General features: G+C 41.5%; 3 protein-coding genes across 4 annotated transcripts; 2 read left to right on the top strand and 1 right to left on the bottom strand.

Moving 5' to 3' along the window:
- The first annotated feature begins 595 nt into the window (after positions 1 to 595).
- Positions 596 to 7,771, top strand: ppp2r3c (protein phosphatase 2, regulatory subunit B'', gamma). The gene is made up of 13 exons (XM_080414031.1): positions 596 to 800; positions 1,465 to 1,589; positions 1,840 to 1,944; positions 2,258 to 2,370; positions 3,125 to 3,222; positions 3,479 to 3,549; positions 3,723 to 3,855; positions 3,996 to 4,051; positions 4,175 to 4,250; positions 4,436 to 4,572; positions 5,514 to 5,651; positions 6,105 to 6,164; positions 6,591 to 7,771. Exons 1-13 carry the CDS (start codon positions 737 to 739, stop codon positions 6,783 to 6,785), a joined length of 1,371 nt encoding a protein of 456 aa, XP_080270157.1. The 5' UTR covers positions 596 to 736; the 3' UTR covers positions 6,786 to 7,771.
- Positions 7,772 to 8,414: 643 nt separating this feature from the next.
- Positions 8,415 to 15,393, bottom strand: fam177a1 (family with sequence similarity 177 member A1). Its single transcript, XM_080414035.1, has 5 exons — positions 15,271 to 15,393; positions 12,824 to 13,015; positions 11,876 to 11,942; positions 11,283 to 11,380; positions 8,415 to 10,324 (listed from the first exon to the last, which is right to left on the bottom strand). Exons 1-5 carry the CDS (start codon positions 15,340 to 15,342, stop codon positions 10,115 to 10,117), a joined length of 639 nt encoding a protein of 212 aa, XP_080270161.1. The 5' UTR covers positions 15,343 to 15,393; the 3' UTR covers positions 8,415 to 10,114.
- Positions 15,394 to 16,185: 792 nt separating this feature from the next.
- On the top strand, positions 16,186 to 26,199 carry LOC308074546 (kelch-like protein 23). Of its 2 annotated transcripts, XM_080414029.1 has the most exons (13): positions 16,186 to 16,323; positions 16,743 to 16,811; positions 17,366 to 17,560; positions 17,716 to 17,850; positions 17,945 to 18,136; positions 18,411 to 18,554; positions 20,181 to 20,340; positions 20,802 to 20,933; positions 21,423 to 21,563; positions 22,617 to 22,799; positions 24,295 to 24,432; positions 25,046 to 25,247; positions 25,341 to 26,199. In XM_080414029.1, the coding sequence occupies exons 2-13, from the start codon at positions 16,776 to 16,778 to the stop codon at positions 25,507 to 25,509; spliced, it is 1,827 nt and encodes a 608-aa protein (XP_080270155.1). In that variant the 5' UTR covers positions 16,186 to 16,323; positions 16,743 to 16,775; the 3' UTR covers positions 25,510 to 26,199. The 2 variants fall into 2 exon arrangements, with proteins under 2 accessions (XP_080270155.1, XP_080270156.1); XM_080414030.1 differs by lacking the exon at positions 21,423 to 21,563.
- The last annotated feature ends 857 nt before the right edge of the window (positions 26,200 to 27,056 follow it).

Here is a 27,056-nt window from a genome sequence, read left to right as displayed (position 1 = left end):
TCCCATTGCCCGAGGGATGTGTCGCACTGTGATTGGCCAGTTGTTTGCCAAGCAAGGCGTTCTCCCCTTGTCATTGGACGACGTTATCTCCACTACGATCAACTATCGGGCAGTGTTGCCATGTCCGCTTATTATAAGCGACTTTGGGCTTGTTTTTCTGTAAAGTTGCTTGTACATGTTGGTAGTTGCGCGGGTTGCGTTTTTTTTAGCTTGTTTCTAAAGTGTAGTTGCTTATTTGGGCTCGTTTTCCTAATGTTGTTTAAACCAGTGTTCCTCAAACATTTTCAAGCCAAGGACCCCCAAATGAACATGTATTTGTCTGCGCCCGGACCCCATCTGAAAACATTTTATGCCAGGGACCCCCGTACAAGATTTGTGTTGTAAAAACGTTTAAAAAATATATATTTTTAAAATAGCAGATCTACAAGCTCACGACGCGTCACATCGCAACGTGTTGTGAGCTTGTAGATCAGCTATTTTCAAGTAGCGACCGTGCAGTTTATTAAAGGGCGAAGGGCTCGCTTCTTTTGGGCTTGTTTTCATAGACCCGGTTGCTTATTTCTCTCACAAAACCTGGCAACGCTGCCCTTCGGGCTGTGGGATGTAGACACTGGGTAGTGAATACTTATATATGTGTGTGAATGTTTGTATTTGACCAACATTGAGGCTTTTTACATCATTTGTCTTCGATAAAAATGTCTCATTTATGACAAAGTGACGCTGGTTCAGAGCGAGGATGGAAGACAAGCCGTCCAACTGGTCAGATGTTTTAAAAAGGAGATTGGCCAACTCCAAGAAAGGTGAGAACAACCACTAGATTGACTGTTTGAGTTTGGTAGCTATCAAGCTAAAGTAATCTAACGTCAGCTGGCCTCTGTTTTAGAGGACATGCAGTGGTGGAAAAAGTACTCACATTGTTTACTCAAGTAAACGTATCAATACTGCCATGTGGAAACACTCTGTTACAAGTAAAAGTCCGGAATTAAACATTTACTTGAGTAAAAGTACAAAAGTATTAGTACCAAAAGTAGAAAGTACGCACAATGTCCCATTTCACAAGTTTTCAAATGTATACAAATCTTTTGAAAATAGCAGATCTACTTGTGAGCTTGTAGAGCTGCTATTTTCAAATGGCTGAAATGTATATAGGCATAGGGCTGAAGTGGTTAATGTATGTTTTGTAATAATAGTCAAAATCTACAAAGTAACTAAACCTTTCAAATAACTGTAGTGAAGTAAAAATACAACATTTGCCTATGAGATGTAGTGGAGGAGTAGAAATACAAGTATTGAAATACTAAAAATATCTTAAAATTGTACTTAAGTACAGTACTTGAGTAAATGTAATTAGTTACTTTACACCACTGCTTAGTTGTAGCTTTCGGTGCGGAATAGACCTGATATATTCTAGTGATTTGAACTCTGTGTGTGTGTGTGTGCGTGCGTGCGTGTGCGCGTGTCCAGATGAGAGAAGCGAAGAGGAGAAGAAAGCAGAAGAGACGGATCTGTTCACCAAGTTCTACTCTGAATGGAGAGGAGGAAGCAACAGAGACAGCTCTTATAAGAACATCCCTCGCTTCTACTACAGGGTATCATGTTATTACCATGTTATAGGTCATCTAAATAATGTAGTTCCATCATAGATATGTGCTCAAAACATCTCCGTGTTGATCTCATGTTAAGCTGTGCTTTATTGTCGAAGATGATAACTTACTGAATGACGTCCGATGTTGTTACTATAATATGGAGTTGTTGCCAAATTACAGTAGCTACCAGGAAGGAAGAGGTCTTCTATTCTGTTGTCATTTTGCTGATAATGATGGGGATTTGCCTGTGTAGTTGCCGGCAGAGGATGAGATTGTGCTGCAGAAGCTGAGAGAGGAGTCGAGAGCTGTGTTTTTGCAGAGGAAGAGTAGAGAGCTGCTGGACAATGAGGAGCTACAGGTACAACAGACACACACACACACACACACACACACACACACACACACACACACACACACACACACACACACACACACACACACACACACACACACACACACACACACACACACACACACACACACACACACAGAGTGAGATATCACACAATAAGTTACTGTTTATACACTATATGCGTGTAATCCTATTAGTCTTTGCCCCTCTTTGTTTCTGTCATTGTCACCTCCTCCTGTCTGTCTGCCAGTTGGCTGGCTGGGTAATGGTATCTTAACTAGTTTTGTCTTTCTCTTTGTGCTTGGCCGTCTGTGTCTAGAACCTGTGGTTCCTGTTGGATAAGCATCAGGTGCCTCCACTGACTGGAGAGGAGGCCATGATCAGCTATGAGGCCTTCCTGAAAGTAAGGGAGAAGGCTGGGCCCAAATGCAAGTGAGTATAGATCTAAATAAACCTTGCCATGCTCAAGATCATATCAATATTGGTAATTACTTAATCAACCAGCAATGATCCTCACACCATCAAAACGGTAAATCATGAGAAATTATTAATATGTCACTATGACGAGCACAGTGAGAGTGGGAGGTAATTAGGCTATGACTTATTTTCTCCACCTCATCTCTCTGTTGATGGCTTTGTCAGTCCGTCCATCCGTCCTTCCATTATCTCAAAATTGACTGGATCTGTACCAGAGGATGGCCCCTACTGATTTGGGTGACCTAGTGGCCTTTCCTGTTGCTCCACCCTTAGGCCAAACGTTCCACATGTACACAATTTATCTCGGAATGGAATGGGCAAATTTAAACCCCTCTACCAGACTATTTGGAGGCCGCTGAGTCCAGGAAAAATTGTTTAGGATTTTTCAATGTCTGGAAAGGGGTGAAATCGACATTTCAAAAAAAAAAATCAAAATAAAGGTGTTTTTTACAAGGTTTAAACCCCCCCTACCAGACTATTTGCAGCTAATTCATGCTAACTAAGACTAGGAACCCTACATATTTGAGTGGTCCCATGACCTATCCTTTAGTGCCACCTTCAGGCCAAAATGTCAACTTTTGCACACAAGATGTCTTATAACGCAAGGCATGTTCCAGGATGAGTCGTACAGACTTTGGTGACCTCATGGCCTATCCTCAGCTTTTTACATCCCCCATATGTTCTCTCCGCTCTCTCCTCTCTCTTCCAGACAATTCTTTACAGCCAAAGTCTACTCCAAACTGTTCCACAGTGATCCCTACGGCCGAATCTCCATCATGCAGTTCTTCAACTATGTCATGAGGAAAGGTACCGGTCGTTCTTTATTTTGTCCAAACGTCATCGTTGCAAGTGGATTTGCCTCTCTCATCCATACATGTTATCAAACAATTTCATTTAAAGAAACAGCAGTAACAGTAAATATGAGTCCTTATTAGTGTGTCTTGATGATACATGTGTCATTGTAAAGGTGTGTACTTGGTGTTGCTTTAATAGCAATGTAAGTCTAGATCTGTGTGTGTGTGTGTGTGTGTGTGTGTGTGTGTGTGTGTCTCTTTCTCTCTAGTGTGGTTGCATCAGACCAGGATAGGTCTGAGTCTGTATGATGTGGCAGGACAGGGTTACCTCAGAGAATCGGTAAGCATTCCTTCCTAGTAATAAAGATAAAAGCGATATAGATAAATGGGTAGATAGAAACAGTTTTTCCATGATTTAATGTCATGTCTGTTGATGTTCATAGTTCATATTTCCTCTCTGTCACTCTCTCTCTCTCTCTCTCCCTCCCTGTCTCTCTCTCTCTGTGTTTCTAGGACTTGGAGAACTATATTCTAGAGCTGATACCCACTCTGCCGCAGTTGGATGGTCTGGAGAAGTCCTTCTACTCCTTCTACGTCTGCACCGCCGTCCGCAAGTTCTTCTTCTTCCTGGATCCCCTCCGCACAGGTGAGGCACAACTCCTGGAAACTACAGCGTGCTCCAACACACTGACTGACTGCAGTGTCCGGTATCTGAGCCGCATAGACAGAGAACACGTCCAAAAAGAAAAAAACTGTAACTTTGACCAATCCTCCGCTTCCTTTTAGGCAAGATCAAGATTCAGGACATCTTGGCGTGCAGTTTTCTGGATGATCTGTTGGAGGTAGGCTATTGGTATAATTGCCTTGCCACACACCGGTCCCTGGTCCCTAAGTGAATACAGAAGCCATGTTTCTTTCCTTGACTAAGTTGCTCCCAACTTCTCGCTCTCTCTTTCTCTTCCTAGCTGAGAGACGAGGAGCTTTCCAAAGAGAGTCAAGAGTCCAACTGGTTCTCAGCGCCTTCAGCTCTCCGAGTCTATGGTAAAGAAAAACAACATCTAAATGTTTTTATGCTTTCCAACTTCTTGTACGTATGTTGTCCATACATGCATATTAATGTGTATGCCATTGCATGCAACCTATGTAAAGATATACAGTAGGTGTTGGTAGCACCGGAAAATACTTTACCTTAAAGAAAATGTGTGTTTGTGTGACTGTGTCTCCAGGTCAGTATCTGAACCTGGATAAAGACCACAACGGCATGCTGAGTAAAGAGGAGCTGTCTCGCTACGGGACTGGAACGCTCACCTCAGTCTTCCTGGACAGAGTGTTCCAGGAATGCCTCACCTATGACGGGGAAATGGTATGAATAACGTCTCTATGGCCCTCTCCAGACCTAGGGATGGGACGATAATCATTAGTATCGTGATTAAAAAAACGCTCACAATAATTGTATCGCAGAGATTTTAACGAGAGTGACATATTTTTGCCACAATAATCGTGACATGTAATTTTCATATCGTCCCATCCCTAGTCCGGACCTAGGCCTCTAGAAAGACGGCATTAAACTAGCAGCACACCCATCAGTAACTACGCTGCACAGCACAGTGTTACTGTAACTGTTTTCTCAGAGTTACATGCAGGTGCTAGCAAAATATCCCATTAGTGCTGACATTCCGCCATACAGTAGATGTGGCATGTAGGTGCGTGCATACCTGTATTTAGAGCTGTCCACTTGTGATTAGATCACCCAGGATGCATTTTAATGTCAAGTCTGAACATGCCCTACTGTACGGTATATCTATCACAGGACGTGTGTATTGGCACTGGAGAAATGGAAAAAGCTGTCAACGTTTTAATTGAGCCTGACGGGTGTGGGACTTTTGGAACAGATGAAGAATGTGTGCATATTTGCCGATTTTCATTAAGTCTTATTATTTGTAATGAATGACACCTTTTTTCCACTCAAAGTGTGACAATTTGATTGACAATACATTTAGCAGTGTTAAAACAGAACAGATACACAAATAATACTGAACAGAGACAACAAAAACAACTTAAAAACTCTGAGACAGATATTGAGTTTGAAGTTAATTGGCCGATATACCGTATATCAGCTAACTAATGTAGTGGTGTTTTATTAACCCACTTGTTTTTAAATTAGCTGTATAATGAACTTTATCTTTAATGCTCTAATTCTTCTACACTGACGAGACTGCACAATTAAGAATTTCACTCCCCTTACTAGTAATGTGATTGATTCTGATTCTTAATATTCTAATTTCCCTTCTCTTTCTCCTCCAGGACTACAAGACGTATCTAGACTTCGTCCTGGCGTTGGAGAACAGGAAGGAGCCCGCAGCGTTACAGTACATCTTCAAACTGCTGGACATGGAAAACCAAGGATACCTTAACGTCTTCTCTCTTAACTACTTCTTCAGGGTACCGTCTGCAGTATATCTATATGTATACACACACACACACACACATTCATATACTCTCTGAGATATACAAATACACAACCACTATGCTAGTTAGTTGTCACAAAAACACACTGAAACACAAGGGCAGAACATGAGTGTGTGCACATAGGCAACACACACACAATCATACTGGAATATACAGATGCATAGTGTTTATACAAGCTCATTGTGAACTGAGCACCCATACACTACTCTACAAACACATGAAGTTAAACAAAGTACATTATGAGCAAAACCAAACAGACACACAATACATGTTTGCATTCATGTAGTTACTCTACTAACACTAAAACTAGCCACACATATCTTCAGTTTGAATCTCTTATGAGATCATATTTTTTCCATTTGCTTTGTCATGGCAAAAAGTTTATACTAAGTAATTAATCACTGTTTAATGCTGTCAATGTTTCAGGCCATCCAAGAACAGATGAAGATCCACGGTCAGGAGCCTGTCTCTTTCCAGGATGTCAAGGTACACATACACACATTTATTCTTTTTTTGGAAAACAACGAAATGATGGAGCTTGCACGAAAACGTCTCACCCACTGATTTACACCTGTAAACCTGTGATTTGACTAATCAGATTATGATTCTCTTGCGCTCTGGTGGCACAGTGGTTAAGTGTCTTCACACCACCTCGGAGGTTGTGGGTTCAAATCCACTGTGATCCACTTTCACCAGGGTCAACACGAACACAATTGGCCCGTGTTCGGGGGGAGGGAAGCCGGGCAGGGAGGGTGGTAATTGTCACTGCACGTAATCCTACGGGCTGGGGCGGCACCTGTCAGCAGGGAGTGTTGGGCGGGAGAAGTGGGACGACACAGAAATGTGTGTGGGGAGAAATCAAGTGGCATAACGACTAGAATTCTGATTCTCTTTTTTTACTGTCTGTCTCAGGATGAGATCTATGACATGGTGAAGCCCAAGGACCCCTTCAAGATCACCCTCCAGGACCTAGTGAACAGCTGCCAGGGCGACACAGTCTCCAGCATCCTCATCGACCTCAACGGTTTCTGGACCTATGAGAACAGAGAGGTGCTGGTCACCAGCGACAGTGACAGCAACATTACCGGAGACATGGACGACACCTGAACATGGGTGTGGGGGCGTAGTTATTTTTGAAAATAGCCACATTGTGGCCTTGTAGATAGGCTATTTTCTTGTAGATAGGCTTCTCCAAATTTCTGTCCAGTGTTTGTCATTTAAAAAAGTTTCTACACTGTTAATATTATTGCTGTACAGTAAATATAAAAATGATCCAATATGGCTACTGGCTACTGATCCTACGTTTACTTTATGACATAAAGTTGGCCTTAAGAAACTTCAAGAATCAATCAACAGACATAAAATAGAATAAAACTTGAGTAAATTTATTTAGCTTAGATTAAATCAATCTACATAAAGTATAAAATAAACGTAATCTCCATGAAAAAAAACAAGTTATATATAATTATATACTCCTTCACATAAAAAACATTTATAACCACATTTTGTGACCAAAATTCAACAGACACCCTCTAATTTGTGCCCTTTGTTCCAGTGAAGGGAATTCTTAATGCTACAGCTACATTCTAGACAATTGTTTGCTTCCAATTCTGTGGCAATATTTTGCAGAACCAAGGCTGTTTCCTGTTTCAGAATGACAATCCCTCTGTACCTATTTTATTGGCTAGAGGTCAATGACTTCTTTGCTTACTCCGATCTTGCACTTGTAAGTCACCCTGGATACGAGCGTCTTGCTAAAGGTCTACCTTGTAAATTGTAATGCTCTTGTGGATGAATGGAAGCAAATTACAGCCTGTGATTTACTTCCATTCAGCCACAAGACCATTATTGAGGTCAGACACTGATGTTGGGGGATTTCCATTCAATGGAACAAAGGGCACTAATTAGATGGTGTCCACTGACCTTTGGTCATACTGTATATCTGAAATGCTATGAGAAATAAGGAGCACTGTAAATAAGTGTACAGAAGATGGGAGAAAGTGAAAAGTGAGCCTGTTAGGTATTGTTACAGATGGAGCCAGTTAATGTATAGATTTGATACTAATTTAAACCAATCTGTTGACTAAAACAAATCATGGAACTGATGAATCCACATGTCAACACCAACTGAAATACATTTGAAAAAAATATATATAACATGAAGTGAGTTGGAATGGACCAGGTACAGAAACCTTGAGGTCTTGTGACTTCACCACTTTTAACTTGGCATACCTACATATATTGGGCAGTCGAAGCAAACATTCCCAAAAAACTTCAAAAATAGTGAAAATGGCTCTACAAGCTCCTGTGTCACATTGTGGCACAATGTTTGCCTGTCTGTAGATCTGCTATTTTCCCTATTCATCGTACCATAGGTAGGCCTATATAGAGCTAAAGTGGTTAAACAATATCAGGCCACAATCTTTATGCACATAGCCCCCTCCAGACAAGTTAGAAAGCAGTACCTGTGGATATGACCTCATGGCTAATCATAACAAATAAAAACATTTGTTAGCTATCATCTCACATGGATTGTTTCTACAAGGACACTTGTCAAGTTGTACTTAAAAGGCAATGACACTGTACCTGGTTACCGATCGACAGCTCTCTCCTGTATGCCACATAAATAATGTGTAAGTTCCTCCTGATCTTTTGACATTGTACTGGCCTTTTGTTTTGTTTTTTGGTTGTTGATCAAGACGGTTATACTTTTGATTACATTTGTTGTCAGATAAAGAACATTTCAATAAAATAGAAGTCATAAAAAAGTGAAAGAATTGCAATGCCAAGCTGATCCTCTATTGGTAGTTAGGGCCCACATCTGTCAAAGCCAACAGAGTGACTTGATGAGAACTGATTTCCTTTCAATTCTTAGCAGAACCAGGTCAGACCTCAAATGACACCAGAAGTGTGCTGTGATATAAATGACAGCACTGGGCACAAGACACTGTAGCGTACCGAAATAAAAATCATAAAGGAAAATATTCAAATCTAATGGTCTACAGGCACTAGTAACATTATTAATACAACCAGCGGTGTGCTCATTCACTGGCACAGTATAGAAACCTCTCCACTGGAGAGTCAAGTAGGGTTACAGTCAAGAGTCACATCACTTCATTTTGCATCTTCATTGATTTAAAGCAGCACAATGTAACTTTTTGTTGTCTCCCTGCTCATCTATTGAGACATTTAGATTGTGTCAAAGGTCATGTCTCACCTAGACACAGGATCTGATCTGACACATATTTTGACCTGATGGTCAAGATTCAATTAATCTCCTGAGCAAGCAGGCAGGCTATTAGCTCAATTGTAAAAATGTCAGCACTTGCGCAGGAAACCGGGTTCAAATCCGGGGTAGAAGAGGAAAGTTACATAGTGTAGCTTTAAGATGAAAGTTGACTAGAAAGAGGAGCGCAAAATGGCTGCAGATGGGTGTCGTCACAACCGAGCTGACAAACCAACTTTGAAAGGAAATAATGCCACACGGTTGTGATCAATTTTGTTGTGAACACACAAAAGTCATAGAAGCTAAGTTTAGCCCATGGCTTAGCTCTCCAGTGGTAATGAGGCTGTCTCAGGATCTGTCACCAGTGAGTGTCATAGCACACACCTCCCTATTCACACACAGGGGAGGGGAAACTGGACATATACAAGCATTGCTGACAATAGGGAACTGATAGGTTTCCAATGTGAGGAGAGGACCTAGTTGTCTTTAAAGGCTCAACCTGAAGTTATGATGCATTCTTAGTGCAATAAGTTCACCCTCTCAGTTCAGGTTCTCCTTATTTCCTGTATGGAACTTACGACAATAAAGCGAGGGCTTGACGTTACGTCAGACAGGAAGTACAGGCTCGGGTATTGGGGTTGAATTGCTAAGCTGTGATACTTTATCCCAGAATGTTGTTAATAAAAGACCATTGTCTAGAGATTCATGGGATTTCTCAATGCATTCCACCTCCATTATCTGGATTGGTATGAATTACTGTACAGTTGGGTGAGTTAGGCGTCAACTTATTTTCAATTCATTCAATGTGGGAACCACATATCGTTCAAAATTCAATTTCTGTAACTACTTCCAGTATATACACTCTGAATTTAAAATGAATTGACCCACAATCCCAGAAGAGTCCTCTGCTTACTGTCGTAGCCTTTTAACCAGCTTCACTGTGTCCCTATTTAATGCATATACCGTTAACAACACTATTCATATAAAACCACATTCATAGAGAGAGCGAGAGAGGCAATCCAGCAACTTTGAAAAGCCCTTTTTTTAACATTAGCCCCCCACCTGCTGCATACATTGTAGTTCTATTAGGAAATTAAACAATATAAAAATAGCAATATCAGTACTGCATACTTAAAAAAAACAAAGATACAGAAATCGGATGGATGCGTGTTAGAAGTCTCTTTAAGGGAAGCAGCTGTCAGTGTTCACTTCAGGACGATAGAGGAGCGGGGACCCTGTTGGTGTCGCCGGTGTTGAGAGGGGGTTCGGGGTCCAGTTCAAAGCTCACGTTGACGAAGGAGGCTCCGGTGCGCTCCGGCTGCTCCGTGGCGGGATCGAGGTCCTCCTCCCGTCTCTGTTGGACCTGGAACCTGAGCTCCGCATCCTCGGCCAGCCGGTTCTCCTCTTCCTCCTCTTCCTCCTGCAGAGAGGAGGAGGACGGTCAGGGATGCACAGAGATGGGCTGTTTCAGGCCGTGAGTGCAAACTTTGTTCACACATGCAAAGTTAAAAGAAACGCACTGTCCAGACACTTTTCAACTTGCAGGAGAACTCCAGCGAGACGTTCAGAGAATTCATCAAATATTCATAATATAGAAAGAAATTATTACCTGAGCCAATCTTAAAAACGTTTCCCTTTCAAATTCAATTTAATTTCTTCAAAGAATAATTACATATTAATGAGAGCGAGCCAGGGTGAAGGCGGCTGACAGCAGACATCAGCCACCAGCTAAATTCTTCAGTAATAATGGAGTGCAATATTTAATTCTAATATAGAGCTTGTGGTTGTGCTGAAATAATGACAGCAATCAATATCAGTCTCCTACAGAAAGAAATACCTAATTGGTTTTAAAAGTTTAATAATGCGCCCTTAATAATATTATAATGACCCTAATACAATTTACAAAGTCACGGCGGTCAACATTTTGAGTGTACATTAAAATGTATTGTAAAGGCCCGGACCGCTGGCCTCGCGATCCCGACGACCTTTGCTGCGTGTCCCTCTACGTCTCTCTCTCCCCATTTAAGTACTGTATACTATTAATAAAGCCACAAAATATATCTTTAAAATGTATAGTAAATACAGCAAATGATGTCTAACTACAGTGTATGAGCTGATGTGTGTGGACATTAAAGCATCATTTACACTTTGTTGCATGTCTGTGTCCGGTGCCGAAAATAGTCGATCTACAAGCTCACAACGCAGCACGTTGTGAGCTTGTAGATCAGCTATTTTTGGCCCATTGTACGACGAAGTACAAATCAGGCTTACCTTCACTCAAACACAAAGGCCTGGCGTTAATACAGTGCATCTAAGCAGATTTCCAGTGAATCTCTTCAACATAATGGCCTTAGGATGTTTCTGTGCAAGTCTCCTACCTCTTTCTTTAAGCGGTAGTACTCATCGATAGCGTACTGGTATTTAGGAGTGGTGATGCCAAACAGAGAAGCCATCCTCTCTCCCATGTAGTCACACACTGCACAGTGGACACACACACACACACACACACAGTTTCATGTTGTGGGGGGATAACAGAGGCATCTAAACAGATAGGGCTGTCACGATTACAAATTAACGATTTAATTGTGTTTTTGGCATTGAACATTGGAACATATGAATAAAAAATGCATTTCTGTTTGGCTTTTAGGCTTCGTAATAAAACATTTCACAGGGCAGATATGACAAATAATTAAATATAATAAGAAACTATTGACATATTTAATAATTTTATACATGTAAAAATAGCGGAAATAGCTGATCTACGAGCTTACAACCACGTAAGCTTGTAGATCTGCTATTTCTACTTTTTTATATTCGAAAATGTATGAACATTTTTCAACATGGAAACGATTATGCAAAAAATATTGCGATTATCTCAAATGATTGCGATTATCCGATTGCGTAATAATTCTGACAGGCCTACTAACAGATATAAACATGAATAACAATTATCACAGTACTAGTAGTCTACCTGAGATGGTGGAGGTGGCCGCTCTCCACATGTGGAACCAGAAATATGGACCCCAGGTCAGCTTGGACTGAAACCATCAAGAGGAAAAACACATCAGAGCACAGAGCTACCGTGAGAATCAAATAAATACTCTACTGATAAAGACAACTACTCTCACATCTTGTTAATGGACTGAAAGACCTGTTCAAGACCTTATAATGCTAATGATCATGTGTACCAAATGAACACGGAAATGTGTGGCAAACAAGGGTCACGTATGCTTTTCTTATGCTAGAGGGTATATAACAATAAAAAAAGGCATACATTCGTGGGGGAAAGCTGGATTATCTGTTTGGAAATTAAGGGATGATGTGCCTGAAACAAATAGATTTAATGACTGTGTTATTACTAGTCATGTCGAAGCTCCTGGCTGGAATTAAGCTCTGTGTCCTCTGCCGTCCTGACAAACTCACACGTCTTGTTATAAATGGAAGGGAAAAACTCTTTCTTGCCGTTAATCAGTTCCCTGTGCCGTTTTAACCATTGATTCTCAAAGTGGGGTCCGGGCCGGGGATCCCCAGGGGTCATTGGGGTGGTTCCAGGGGGTCCCCAGCAAAATGTGTTAATAGCGTCACAATCATTTAAACCACTTTTAACTATATTTTACCTTTTTTTAACAATCTTGAAAGTGTTTGAAAAATGTTGAATAATTTCGACACAAATCTTCTCTTCTGGGGGTCCATGGCACACAACCTTTTCAGATGGGGGACCGCGGCCAAATATATATAAATGTGGGGGTCCTTGGCATGAAAAGGTTTGAGAACCACTGGTTTAACCGTACCCCTTTTCATTTACGCTCACTCGGGTCGTTGTGTAGCTTTTGTCGCCGCTGGTGTGAACGCAGGATTACAGTCTACGTTTTTGGATCTCACGATAGACAAATCGGGAGAGAGAGAATCCCAAACCTACCGTGTCTACGGGCAGGATGTCCTTCTTGAGCGGCTGCTCCTCTTCCTCCTCCTCGTCGGTGCTGTACTCCTCCATGGTCTCTCCGCTGGCGAAGTAGATGGTCCTCCGGGGCACCCTCACCCTCTCGCTCTCTCGCCCGCCGGCCTGCTCGCCCAGCTCCACACTCTCAAAGTCCTTCACCCTGCTGGGGTTCTGGCAGGAACAGAGTACGACAGCATATGTCACCAATCTACACAAATCTACGGCGAGAAATTCTGCATCAAGCTACAGCAGAACTGTCTTTCAAGCTGCAACGCAGGACTTATTTGACTGAACAAAACGTTTATTTCTAACCAATGAATCTGTATGGTAGAGTGAGTTAGTACAATATGGCATTGGTTTCCAAAGTGGGGGGGGGGCGGGTTCTAGGGGGTCCCCAGCAAAAGTAGTTAATGTAGCATCATAATCATTTTAACCTTTTATACTTTGGCTATTTTTCAAAAATCTTGAACATTAGGGAACATTTTTAACAAAAATCTTTGCTTCTGGGGGTCCCTGGCACAACATATTTTCAGATGGGGGTCTGCGGCCAAATATTCATCAATTTGGAGGTCCTTGAAAAGGTTTGAGAACCACTGCAATATAGCACATCTGCAGCGATTGGAGGGTGGTTTCCAGGTGCACCATTGAGCAATTTAGACCCTTGCCTCAAGCTCATATACCGGTTAGGGCAGGGGTCTTCAACAGGGGGTCCGGGACCCCTAGGGGGTCCTCAGAGTTACTATAGGGGGTCCACCAAATCTTTGTGTGATATGATTCTTTTTACATTAACCACTTAAACCCTAGCATCCCTTTTCTGAGGAGAACTTTAGCCAAAAATAGCAGATCTACAAGTTCGTTGTTGGCATTTTTGGCAAAGAGGCATAGGTGTACATGGAAAAAAAGAGCAGCAAAAGTTGATCTGAAACACAATTTTATACACTATAGAGGGGGTCCCTGCTTCATCTCTCTCGGCTAGGGGGTCCTTGGCCTGAAAACGTTGAAGACCCCTGGGTTAGGGCATGATTGCAGCTTTAGGCAAAACTGTCTTCTTTAATAATAATGGCAGTACATCATAGACAAACTTAATCTACATAAGGGTCTAAAACTATCCTAAAATACATGGACATCATCAGCTAATGTTATTGTCTTGAGTTTAAAAACAATATGCTCCTTCTTAAAAGCCTATAACAACTGCTCATGGAAAATGTTAACCAAGACATCAAGATTAAATATTTACTTTGCATTAGGCCTGCTGCAAGAGTGCCATTAGTGTCTGATCACAACTGAATGCATGATGCATCTTATTCTCCCAACAACTAAGTGCTTTTATTCAAAAGTACAGTGCAGTGAGTGAAGTAGTGAAGTGCTTTATAACTGTACTCCACTACATCTCAGAGATGGTATCATTTTTACTTAACAATTTTTGAATGCTTTAGTTACTAGTTACTTTACAGATGTAGTTTATTAATACAAAACATACATAACTGATAAATGTGTTACACCTAGCAGCACAAAGTAATTAACACTGCAACATAAAAGTGATGAACACAGATGCATTACTAATTAAAATCCAATAATGTTATTGTTCTGCATGAGTTCTACGTTTGGTACTTTTGATGCCAAGCTTGTGTAGATTTACTACAAATAAAAGTTTGAATACAAGACTTGTAACAGAGTACTTCTACATTGTAGAAGTGTTTTAATGCAGTCTGTGGCCGATTCTGTCGGAAGTTCCCAATGGGCGGTAGTGACGGGAAGTGAGGGGGCGCATCCGGTGAAACCCGGAATTACACTAAATGTAAACAGGAAGTAAACGAGGGTGAAAAAATGGCGTTCGGCCACAGACGGCATTAAAACACTTCTTTATTGAAAGATATGGATTATTACATTACACTACTACCCCGTAGACCCAGTTAACATTTGGGGCTCGGCGGTAAGAGCCTTTATTTTCATTTTGTACAATGTTTGGAGTGTCTACGGGGCATAGTGCAGAAAGTCCAAGTCACTATGGGAAGTGCACCCTACAACTCTCGTAGATTGAAAACGTCAGAATCATAAATACGTCTACGAGGGTTGTATACTACAGCTAGTGTTAATGCTACTTTTCCCTTTCTTCTTACACATCTACTACTAAAGAAGTCTAGAACTAGTCAATCTAGAACTTCTTCCAATAATGTGTATACTCCTACTCAGTGTCAATTGCCAAAAAGAACAGATCTACAAGCTAACAACACATTTAGATATCACAATGTATCCTGCTAAACTTTCTCGCCTACAGCACAAACAAGCTTGTTGTGTGATTGTGGGCGACAGTTTCTGTTAGCTAACTGAGCTAAGGAAGTGACTCTATTAATTACACTACTGATTGTTATGACAACTAGAAGAACAAAAACATACAGAACTTAAGACCATAGGATCAAACAAACCTTTTCAGTTTCCATGGCTTGTTGTCCCAGTGAAACGTTGACATTAGTGAGATACAAGGATAAATCTGCCATCTCTTTCTTTGTCACTGAATGTAGAGACAATCAGCAATGAGTATATCCGGGTTGGTACTGTCAAATAAAAGCTCTCTTATTATAAACTTCAGCAAAAACAATTGATCTGAAGTGGAGGGGGAAAAAGGCAAACTGTTATTGATAAATAAATTATTTTCTGTTCTCTTCTTCTCTTTTTTTGAAGGAAGAACAGCAAAACCAGACGTTGTTCAGTAGGGCTGTGTTGTGTTTGCAGCATTTATCCATTTAAATTAATTCTTAATTTTATTAAAACTGTTTGTGTTACACAGAAACATAAGTGGTGTAAGTAGCTTCGTTTAAATGCTTAATGTATAGTTTGAATGTGCAAAATAATAGTTTTTCAATGGCTTCTTTTTACTCGAGAGTATACTCTTATTCTGAAGAGATCGTCCACCGGAAGTTATATATCTGATGGCTTATATTTCATAGCTGAACACAGCTGTGTTTACGTTTCTGGCCGGAACTGCGTATGCAATAGTAGCAAAGATGGTTAATTTATGAAGATACACTATCCCAATTGTAGCCACTAGAGGCAAATTTGTACACAAATCCTACAAATGGTCTCCTAAGTGGGTGGGGCCAGGCGTCTGGCACCCAGCTGTGGCGCTGCCGACGAGACTTACTTCAACCTACTTCCGGCCTGCTAAAAAGGCGTCCGCCCACTTCACGCAGATAATGTGAAGTAAACCGGAGATGTGAGACGCGTCTTGACTATTTTTGTCTTGGGTAGTAGCGTGTGTGTGTTGTAAGGAGGACATAGTTGTTACACTTCTTCGAGAAGCGCGAGAAACAAGGTTTGCTTGTTCTAAGTTTGAGAGACGTCTGAAAGTGAATATTAATGACATTATTTATTGTATGCGCATTTGTTGACGGACTTCACTGCAGTGTGTGTGCGGCTGTCTGTTGTGGCCACTTGATTGGCTAGACTCACTGCCTTTAGATTTGAATGCAGCCAGCCAGGTATGTTTAATTGAGCTGTGTTTCTTACATTTATGTTTGTACAATATTATATACATGAATGCTTACGTTATGTTTCTATCATTTATATGCGTATTGTGAGCACGTGTTTGTTGGATTGGGGCTGATGTAAGAATGTTGTAAAGAGAAGCCAATTCAATCCCCCAGTAAAATGAAGAACAAATGAGTTGTTTTGCATGGAGGGAGTGAATCAAAGGTGGGGCAAAGAGCCAAAGACAGACTAAAGTTTGGTCCCAACACTCAATGTCTGCTTGAATCAATTTGTTAGCTACGGTTAGAACTACTATGGTGGGTAAATATTTCAGAAACAGAATCGGACCACAATGCAACCTCATTTCACTATGCTCAGCCTGAACTGTATTAAATCACTATTATCAACAACAGGTGTGTTCTTTCTGCAGACTTGACCCAAACCTCACTTCAGAGAGAACATCATGGCTGCCAAGAGAATGAGACTGGACACTTACCATGTGAGAGTGTGTGCACGTGATGTTCAAAGAGCTATTGGTGGATTGCATTGTTGTGTTCAAGTGTGTTGACTTGATACACCAAGCACAGGAGGACAGAACACTGTACATACTGGGTGGATGCCTGTCTGCTTTTCAAGGCGTTCTATGAAGCATTTGCACCTGAAGTGAAGCATTTCAGTGTGATCACTCACCGCCTTTGCCTACATTTTAGGAGGAGACCAATTAGGAGGTTTGGGGCTGTTAGGTAAGGTTGGCGCAGATTGGAAGGACAAGGGGCATACTGAGGGGGTTTGGGGAACATTGGTGCTTATTGGTAGGTAAGGGGAAGATTGAGAGGGGAATGGATGAGAAACTAGATTACCTAGCCAGGTCAACATGCTGGAAAACCAAGATGAAAAACATATGTTGACACATTAAACTAATATATGCAAGGGAAAATATGACACGGACAGTTTTCAAGCCACATTACCAGATCAGCAACATTATTCATAGATTAATAGTTGTTTATCTGTCTGATTATAAATCTCCCCCTGGATGCTGTTGTTGCACTTCAGGAGGACGGCACCAGTGTATCGCTATCCTCACCGCACACTGAGGTGTATGTGGAGCGCACCCATCCCAACAAGGTGTTAGAGGGTCTAAACAGGCTGCGGCTCAAGCGTGCCCTGTGTGATGTGATTCTGTGCTGCGGGGGACAGGAGTTCCCCTGCCATCGTTATGTACTGGCCTCCTTCAGCCCATACTTTGAGGTAAACACATTTATTGACCTGCTGTTGTTAAGGGAATGCCATTTCAGTTCTGCCTTGGCTTTCTCGTGAACCGCTATATCCAGCCAGTTAATTGTAAATAAAGGCCTGAACCATGAACACTCCAAGCCAACCATTCACCTTTTTAACCTGCACAGGCAATGTTTACGTCTGGCATGGTGGAGTCCACACAGGAAAGGGTGACCATCAGTGCAGTGGAACCTCAGATGATTGGTATGTTGGTGAACTATGCCTATACTTCAGAGGTGTCTATCTCCACTGTAAATGTGCAGGTAATTTATTATCATCATAAATCTTATTCATTGTCTACTTGTTTGTCCTACACAACATTGGTGCTTAATAACGTTTTTTTTTAATTTGGTCTAGGCCCTGCTAGTAGCATCAAACTTGTTTGATGTCATGGCTATTCGAGAGGCCTGCTGTGACTTCATGGAGCGTCACATGGATATAAGTAACTGTGTAGGGATTTACTGCTTTGCTGAGGCTCAATCCTGTAAAATGTTGGAGCAACACAGCGTGGATTATATTCTGGAACACTTCAGTGACATCTACCAGCAGGTCAGTGATTGAGGGATCATACATTTCCCAAGTTGCTTGTTGTAGGCTTTTGCTCCAATAACTTTGCTTTATTACTGACTGTTACTCAACCTGTCATCACCAGGTCATTGCTCAATGAACTGGTTTAATATATCAATAAGCTACAGTCCATTTCACTAAACAAACCATCTACCAACAGTGAGACTTCAGAGGTGAAACGGTCACTTCAGCATGAAGTAAGGGAACAGGGTCTTATCTGTCAGCTAATCTACTGTATTTTATTTTCTACCAACAGGAAGAGTTCCTGTCTCTCTCCGTGGAAGAACTGACAGTGATTTTTGCCAGTGACCATCTCAATGTGCCAAAGGAGGACATGGTGTTTGAAGCTGCCATGTTGTGGTTAGGCAAGTGTCCTACCCGCAGGCAGAACTTTGAAAAGGTCAGTAATTTGTTTTTATTGTCACGTTGTCAGACGATCAGAGGTCTCTGCCTGTCTAGATAGTTCTAAATCTAGGTAGTTGCTAGAACAGCAACATTAAAGGCAGGTACACACTGCAGGACATTTGGTCCGCGATAATGCTGTCCGCGACCTTTTTTGGCGCTCGCCGACAAAACCTCCCGATCTGACGCAGATCGGCCTTTGATCGGCGAGATAATGCTCGCTGTGTGTGAAGGGCACAGCGACACGATCTGGCCGCGATCATCCGCTCTGGGATGGCTTTGCGACGTTTTCAAAAATCTATCTGGTTAGTTATTCGGCCCTGTCGCAGACAGGAGATCGGACAGTATCATACAGTATGAAAGGGTCTGCGAGGAGATCCACGCTACAGCCAATGAGAGCACATTACAGCCACCGTGGCTAGGGGAGCGTCGCTGGATCTGACCACAACAAACAGTCCCTACCGCAATATTACCGTCCAGTCCTGTATTAAGTTAAAATTATAAAACAAAATGAGAGAGTGAGCGAGCCTGGTGGGCTGTTCATTTTAGAGGAATTGTACAGAGAGAGAGAGACAGAGACAGAGAGCGAGAGCAAGAGCGAGCTCTGTGTGTGTGTGTGTGTGTGTGTGTCTGTGAGTGCAGCATGCGTTTGACACACGCTGTGTCTGAACAGCGTTGCCAGATGTTGCGAGATAAATAAGCAACCAGGTCTATGAAAACAAGCCCAAGAAAAGGCCACTTGAGCACTTTAAACCTATTTACAAATACATTGGATATTTGAAAATAGCCGATCTACAAGCTCACAACGCGTCGCAGCTATTTTCAAAGAAAGATCTTGAGAAAATTGTGGAATATTTTCCAAATCCACACAAATCTTGTATGGGGGTCTATGATGGCACAACATATTTTCAGAAGGGGGGTCTGCGGACAAATACATATTATGTGTTGTTTAAACCACTGGTTTAAACAACATTAGGAAACAAGGCCAAATAAGCAACTACACAAATGAGCCCAAAAAACACACCCCGCAACAACCAATATTTACAAGCAACTCTACAGAAAAACAAGCCCAAAGTAGCTTATAATAAGCGGACATGGCAACGCTGTTACTGAGTTTCATTGCGCACTTTTAAGCTGGTTGAGATTTAATTTCAATAGTGTCCTGTCTCTCGCGCATATCACGGGAGCTGTGCACGTTTTCATGAGACATCGGTTAAAATGAATTGGAATAAAAACAAATGTATGTATCGGGTCTGGATAGCATCCTAGTGAACTATCCTACAGTGTGTGATCCCTAGTCGGTGATCAATCGTATAGTGTGAAAACCACAAGGATATGTGAGAGACTATTTCAAGAAATATACTCCTGCAGTGTGTTATGCTTAACGATCAGATGACCCCCCGACCACTTTAAGGTCCTGCAGTGTGTACCTGCCCTTATTCATTCTGATGAGGGCCAGCAGGCCGAAACGTCAATACATTTAAAGGAACTTCACATGGAGCTGTTTTTTTCTTTTCTTAGTTTTTGTTTATAGAACAGCACCTGCTGTACATGCTTGGCATATGGTACTTGCTGGTACGATGCATGATTATTATATAATGTTGGTCACTTTGTGTTCTTTAAGGTACTAGAGCAAATCCGTCTGCCTCTCATAAGCCCCTCCTACCTCCACACTGTGGTTGAGTCTCTGGATGTGGTGAAAGAATACCAGGGCTGCCAGAGGTTCATCTCTGAGGCCAAAGACCAGCCCTTCTGTAACGCAGCACGCCCACGCAGGACCACAGGTACCCTTCCTCACACATGAATGAATGTTGCAAAAATACATCAGTGTTTTTCTAGTTTCGAGTTAAACCTGCTTAACCCATTAAGACCTGAAGCCGATTCAAAAAATGTCTTCTAAATCCCAACAGTATTCTGAAAAAACGTATGTTTCTATATCAGTGGTGCTCCAACTTTTATATGTATTTGGCCACCGACCTCCATCTCAAAATGTGTTGTTCCAGGGACCCCCGGAAGCAAAGATTTGAGTTAAAAATGTTCGCTTTAAAAATATATACTGTATATTCAGAGATTATAGCAGATCTACAAGCTCGTTACAAGCTTGTAGATCTGCTATTTTTGAATAGCCAAAGTGTAAAATAATGCTTTTTAACTCAAATGAAAAAGTGACACAGATGCGTTCCAGGTCTTAATGGGTTAAAACTACTCTGACTCGCGTGCTCCTTCTCCCTTGTTTTTTTTAAAGTGATTTTGACAGTGGGAGGAGAAGGCGGGAGCAAGTTTGACAAAATTGAAATCTTCGATCGCCTGACCAATCAATGGAAGACTCTAGGACGTTTTCCCTGGAAAGTATCTGGGCATGCTGTGGTTAAGACCGGTGAGAAGCACCTTCCGAGATAATCAACTTGGGACCTGTAATGGACACTACTCTGTTTTGCCTCTGAAACTTTCATTTGTTGCGCTGGAAAAGCAATTGAAATTCTTGAAGGGTACAATTTAGGCTTTTATTTAGGCTTTTAGCAGACACTTCAGAGCTACTTAAAATCAGTCAACTCGGAGTCCCGAGTTGGTGTTGGCTTGACCGCACTCTAGCATCGCATCGCACAATCAGTGCAAAATGGGAGTAAATGTCATGAACCCTAGTCAACAAATGGTCACATAAGTATTGTGCAAAGAGAACAATGTAGTGCTTCAAAGACATTAGTACACCACCAGGTGTACATCAAACCTAGCATCTGTCCAAAACAACATACTAACATTTGTGGTCAAGTAAAAACAAATCTAAATAACAGAAAAACAACTTCTTTAGTTTTTTAACAATCAAGGCATAAATCAGTGTTTTCATTCTACTTTTCTCCCACCATAGGCTGTACTCTGTATTTGGCAGGAGGAGAGAGAGGAGGATCGTCTTTGTTGGATTTTAGGTCTAGGGAGATGTGGCGCTATGACGTTCCCAGTAACTCATGGTTGAAGATGGCTTCCATGAATAAGCCACGCTCCTACTTCAGTAAGATTATCAAACTATGGTATTTAATCGAGCATCGAAGTCTGACATCACTGCCGTTAGAGGGCGCTATCCCCCTGGGTCACGGCGTTATTTCTTTTGTATTGGATTTCCCATATCTTAGATCACGTCATATAAGAACCGTGTTCCAGAAATAAACAAATTACCCCGGCAAAAAGGTAAACATTTGTCCAAGTAAGAAAATATATATTTTTTCTCCAAACACAGACGTTATCAAATTTAACTCTGTCTCATAAATGTCACAGACCTGACAAAATCTAGCATTCAAAACTAGCTATATTTGCAATGCTCTGGAAGCCTTTCTGCTGTTAAATATAAAGTATAGTATGTTGATAACATAAGTGTCCCTGTATTTGTGTGTGAGTGTTGCGGTCAAGCAGTAGCAATGTAATACTACTTCCACTCCTAATATCAGCCTTGAGTATGGGAAATGTTTGACACGGGGCGGGCCCAAACAACAAAAGTGTTGTTGCTTTGGTTAGCCAAGGAGAGCCTGCATAGTGCATAATGCCTGGTAACCCCCCCCACCCCCCCCTTCCGGAAATCTCATTTGCATTTGATTTCAGGAATTGGGTCTGGCCTGAGGGCCTATCTGGGCGTTTCTTGCTCGTCCACAAAATGGACTCGCCTATCGGCGTCCTCGCTCATTGTTCTGTGATTGACAGCTTACGTTGGCCAATCAGGTGGATCTCGAGTGAACCCGAATGGAGCCGAGTGCAGCCGACCGAAATGGAACGGCTGCCATTGAAATTCTGTCCGCTGTTTTCGTCTCTCTTTTAAAAGTCCCCAGTTGCTCTGGTGGTGGTATAACAAACTGCTGTTTGGCTGAAGGGGGTGTCAGTCAACGGTGTTGCTCCCGCCCAGCTCCAGCCCAAAGGACCAACAGGCCCTCATGCCAGACTCCTTCTTGAAATCAAATGGAAATTAGATTTCCGGAAGGGATGTGGTTTACCAGGCGAAGTGCATATGGCCAAGGCCTTCTAATGATCAGTGTTTTTTTTCTTTTTCCCCTGCACAACTCCACATGGTCTATAGGCATGGCGATGCTGGATGGATATATGTATGCCGTGGGTGGTGATCGCCCTGGCTCAATGGAGCGTTATGACCCCAAAACCAACACCTGGCAGCTCATGGAGTCTGTCAATCTGGCAGCACATTGCGATTATCTTCAGGATACCACAGTGACGGTCGCACTGGAAGGACATCTCTATTTGATGGGTACATAACAGGTTTTTTTATTTTATGTAACAAGTTATGTGTCTACTTGGGAAAGATGCAAGTCGGGAATGCATGCAATTATACAATAACCATTGAACTTGTTGTCAAGAGTAATCGCTGTACCCGTTGTCAGATTACCCAGTGCAGTACCCATTACTGTGGTAATGGGTCTCTCCCGCCCTCAGCCGGTGCCCGTTGGGAACGCATTCCCCTCCGGTTGCGACCAAATTCTCAATTGGCATGATACACCCTCGGGTCATCGGCAGCACTCATGCCTATATAGATTAGATTATGTAGCAATAGGTGCTCAGAGCCTCTGCGGATGACCAAAAGCCTAATATCTCCTTCAAACGGGAATTCCCCTTTAGGCTAAGCTAGTGGAAAAGCTTTCCACGCGGGAGACCAGGGTTCGAATCCCGGGAGTTAACTTTAAAGCATAATCGGGGTTTGAATGGATGGGGGGTATGCTAGGGATGTGCACAGAGACTAATTTCACTGACTATTAATGTTTTTGTAACCGTTTAAGTGACTAGTCTGAAATTAAGGCAACACTTAGAAAATAGCCAAAATTGAGCACACAGGGTCTGATAAAAAAAAAGTATGAAATTCTTTTTTTTAAGTGCTTATAATAAAATTTAATTATAGTTGTTATAATTCAAATAAATTAATGTAAAAATGTAAATATAATCCAAAGTGATGTTATAATTTTCCTTCAGTCCTCCAATGTCCTTCAGTTTATTGAAAGCTTTGCCTTTAACTCTTTGACTGCCAGAGTATTTTCATAAAGTACTCCCCCAGTGCCAGCAATTTTCGTGTTTTTTTATTTTTATATTTTGAATTTTTCTCATGAAAATAATTTAAGGACACATAATGTAAAGACCCAGCACAAATCCGCCACTAGAGCGCAGCACATGACAGCTTGATCATGTCGTTGGGTCTCTCTCACCCTACTTGATAGATTAGACAAGGAAAAACATGAAAACGGATGTGACGTCACCCAGATTGTTTTGATCAGCGAAAATTACGTTGTGATACACGACGGCGATGACTGATCGTCACCCAGACCATAGATTATAGAAGAGAAGCTGTCCGTTTGTCCGTTATACCGTGTGAAAACCCGTTTATTTACCTATTTTGGACGAAAATGACTGGGGAAAAAAAATCAAAAACCGGAAACGGAATCCAGGCCATGAAACCGGATGCAGATGTCCGTGAAGTAAGTGGAACTCGAGAATAACATTGAATATTAAGCAGCATAGCGCAATCAGAGATTAAACAATGAACGCGCGTCCAGCGTGTCCAGCGCGTCGACGGCCAACTGGACAAAGTAGCACTTGACGCGTTATCGCGTCGTCCGCAGTCAAAGAGTTAACAAAGTTGTGTGGTAGCATGTCATCTGTGTGATGAGCTGGGTTATATTTTTCATATCCCAGGATAACAGTAATGGTTGCCTGTTGCCTTTGCTATTTGTGTGTGTGTGTGTGTGTGTGTGTAGGTGTAAATCCTTGGTGTTCAATCTACAAGGTGGCCAAGTACAACCCTGAAACATCTATATGGACAGAAGTCGCACCTATTCAGAATCCGCGTACTTATCCAGCTGTCTGTACTCTCAACGGAAAGATCTTCGTAATAGGTACCATGCCTGTCCTTAAAGGCTCTTAGTCAGTGGTGGAAGAAGTACTCAGCTTTTTTTTGTGTAAAAGTACCAAAATGTAAATACTCTAAAAAGTGAAAGTCATGCATTCCAAATGTTACTTGAGTACAAAAGTACTAAAGTAGTATTGAAAATAGCCCATTTCACAGTCATATTATTGGATTGTAATTAGTAATGCATTCATGTTAATGTTGTAGGTTGTAAAGGGCGGGGGGGGGTAATTACTTCATCATTCATCATTTAATGTAAGTTTTGTATTGATGAACTAAATCTGCAAACTAACTAGTAAATAAAGCTGTCAAATAATTGTAGTGGAGTAAAGAGTAAAAAATGTGCCTCTGAGATGTAGTGGAGTAGAAGTAAATTGGAATACTCAAGTAAAGTAAAAGTACATCAAAGTTGCAAAACGGGGATAGACTCCCACACGCTGATACTGACAATAAGTTATAAGTAAGTATCTTTACAGTAGTTCCACTGTAGTTAAACTACTGATCTTAGTTCAATAATGGACACCCTTCAGCCTTTTGTAGTTTGGGCACATACTGTAATAGAGCCCACTAAAAGCCACTATCCTCTTAATTCTTGTCTGTAGGTGGTGAGCGTTACTCACCTTCTATGGAAGAGAACAACAGAATCAGAATCAGAATCCCGGAAAACACGACAGAGTGTTACAACCCCAAGACCAACCAATGGACCACGTGTGCTCCCATGCAAGTGAGACGCACCGAGCATGGCGCGGTTGAGGTGGCTGGAAAAATCTACGTACTAGGAGGGCTGGATGAGAGCCTCAGGAGGTAAGATACTGCTGCTCCATGAATGCCTGGGAAAGGTGGCTTCTTGTCCACAGCAGATATTTAACACATGGCTATTGGTCTCTCTTCATGTAGGTGCACCCCGAACATCGAGTGCTACTGTGAAGAGACGGACACCTGGGAAACTGTTGGGCAGATGCCCAATGCCCGTGACGGTTTCATCTGCATGTCTTTCAGGCTGAGGAAAGACTGTGCAGCCCTAGTTGATGAATATGATGATGATGATGATGATTATGAAGATTAATATTATCTACTGGCTCTACTGGGGCAATAGATTCTACTAGAATGTGGGATGAGAAACACTGCACTAAAGTATCTTGACAGTTGCCTACTTGGGTTAACTGTTGTGTTTCACTGTCAACAGATATTGCTCATTATCACTGTTGGTTGACTATACGGTACATAATATATGATCCGTATACCTACTGTGTAGGCTGGCTTACACGGTACAGTACATATATCAGCCTCACATGACCGTTTGTACATAGTTATTTGAAGACCGAGAAACTCTTCGGCTAATTTAAAGCACACTCACAATGAGTCGAGGATATACAGTATTAAAGCGTTTGAATGTTTCTTATATGATAACAAATAAGGCTGGCAGCCGGTTTTGACCCACGTGGGTCTTTCTCAGGGCAAGGCTAGAAGGATTAGGACTGGACTGGAACAAGTTGCATGTATTTTTTTGTTTGTTATTTAAGCTATTAATACAGTATGTTCATAATCTGATGATACATTTTGCCTTATGCTATGCCTGTATTTTATTTTGAAATTGTTTATACACTGTTATCCCAGTCAGTGCAAGTGCTGATTGCTAAGGTCAGACTACTACGTTTATTTTTACTTTTATATGTGATCTCTTACTTTCTGCCCTTATTTTTATTTGAATCTTAGTTGTAAACCTGTTTCATACTGCGGTGCTGATGACACCTGAATTCCATACAGGGCTCAATAAAGACCTATACTGTATATCAATTAATGCCTTTTTCATGTATTCCTTTCTTATTATTGATTGATATCCCTGCCTACATGCAGCCCAGGGGCCAGAAGTTAATGCACCCCAGGGCATCCTGGGAAATCTTCCCCCTACCCATGAGCAACTTTCATTGAAATGAATGGGTGGGAATGTTCAGTTCACTCTGACATCCCTGATTCCCCCATAGCAGAGCATGGGGAATCTCAATCTAAAATCTAAACGTCTATTCATATGCAATGGCAGTAATTATTTATCAAATCATTTAACAAAGGAAAACGGACTTAAATTCGTTTTTTACCTCTTGTTCCCAGCACACCAGCTGTTTTTTTTAATGGAAAATGTCTCTATAGCCTATGTCATTTCATACTACAGAGAATTGGTGAGCTGTCTCTATTTCTAGCCCAATCATACATTAAAGTTACTGTCCTGCTATGTATCATTTATTTGTACAGATTATTGCTATGGGGTAAGAGTAAGAAGATGAGCACCTGGGGAAAAAATACATCTTTAAAAAATGCATAGTATTCTTATTTAATGAATATAGTTCATGTAGAGAGAAAAGCTGTTTTTCACCTATGCATAGAATGGAGAGAAAGCAACATTTTTAACAACAGAACTGGTGTGACACTGTACTGTGCTGAATGATAACTGCAATAGAGAATGGGTTGATTTGTTATTGAATGCTGAAGAGACTTGCATGACACAAAATCTTCTGAAACTTACAATACAACTTAAAGGAAGAATAAGAGCAAACCACTGAAGCTGTTTTAATGTGGTATTAAACGAGAAGCAACCCTTTAGGAGATGACACAGTC

This window comes from Gymnoscopelus braueri, assembly GCF_963280865.1.
Source record: "Gymnoscopelus braueri genome assembly, chromosome: 19".
NCBI lineage: Eukaryota > Metazoa > Chordata > Actinopteri > Myctophiformes > Myctophidae > Gymnoscopelus > Gymnoscopelus braueri.
Note: the sequence above shows the minus strand (reverse complement) of the source record. Positions and strands in the feature narration are given on the sequence as shown.

Bases quoted from the DNA above. Each gene is read 5' to 3' on its own strand.
- ppp2r3c (XM_080414031.1), top strand. From the start codon at position 737: ATGGAAGACAAGCCGTCCAACTGGTCAGATGTTTTAAAAAGGAGATTG. The intron at 801-1,464 runs GTGAGAACAACC...GCGCGTGTCCAG, and splicing joins ATTGGCCAACTCCAAGAAAG to ATGAGAGAAGCGAAGAGGAG. The intron at 4,573-5,513 runs GTATGAATAACG...TTTCTCCTCCAG, and splicing joins TCACCTATGACGGGGAAATG to GACTACAAGACGTATCTAGA.
- fam177a1 (XM_080414035.1), bottom strand. From the start codon at position 15,342: ATGGCAGATTTATCCTTGTATCTCACTAATGTCAACGTTTCACTGGGA. The intron at 11,943-12,823 runs GTAGGTTTGGGA...TGATGGTTTCAG, and splicing joins ACATCCTGCCCGTAGACACG to TCCAAGCTGACCTGGGGTCC. The intron at 10,325-11,282 runs GTAGGAGACTTG...TCCTCTCTGCAG, and splicing joins ACTACCGCTTAAAGAAAGAG to GAGGAAGAGGAGGAAGAGGA.
- LOC308074546 (XM_080414029.1), top strand. From the start codon at position 16,776: ATGGCTGCCAAGAGAATGAGACTGGACACTTACCAT. The intron at 16,812-17,365 runs GTGAGAGTGTGT...GTTGCACTTCAG, and splicing joins TGAGACTGGACACTTACCAT to GAGGACGGCACCAGTGTATC. The intron at 21,564-22,616 runs GTAAGATTATCA...CATGGTCTATAG, and splicing joins TAAGCCACGCTCCTACTTCA to GCATGGCGATGCTGGATGGA.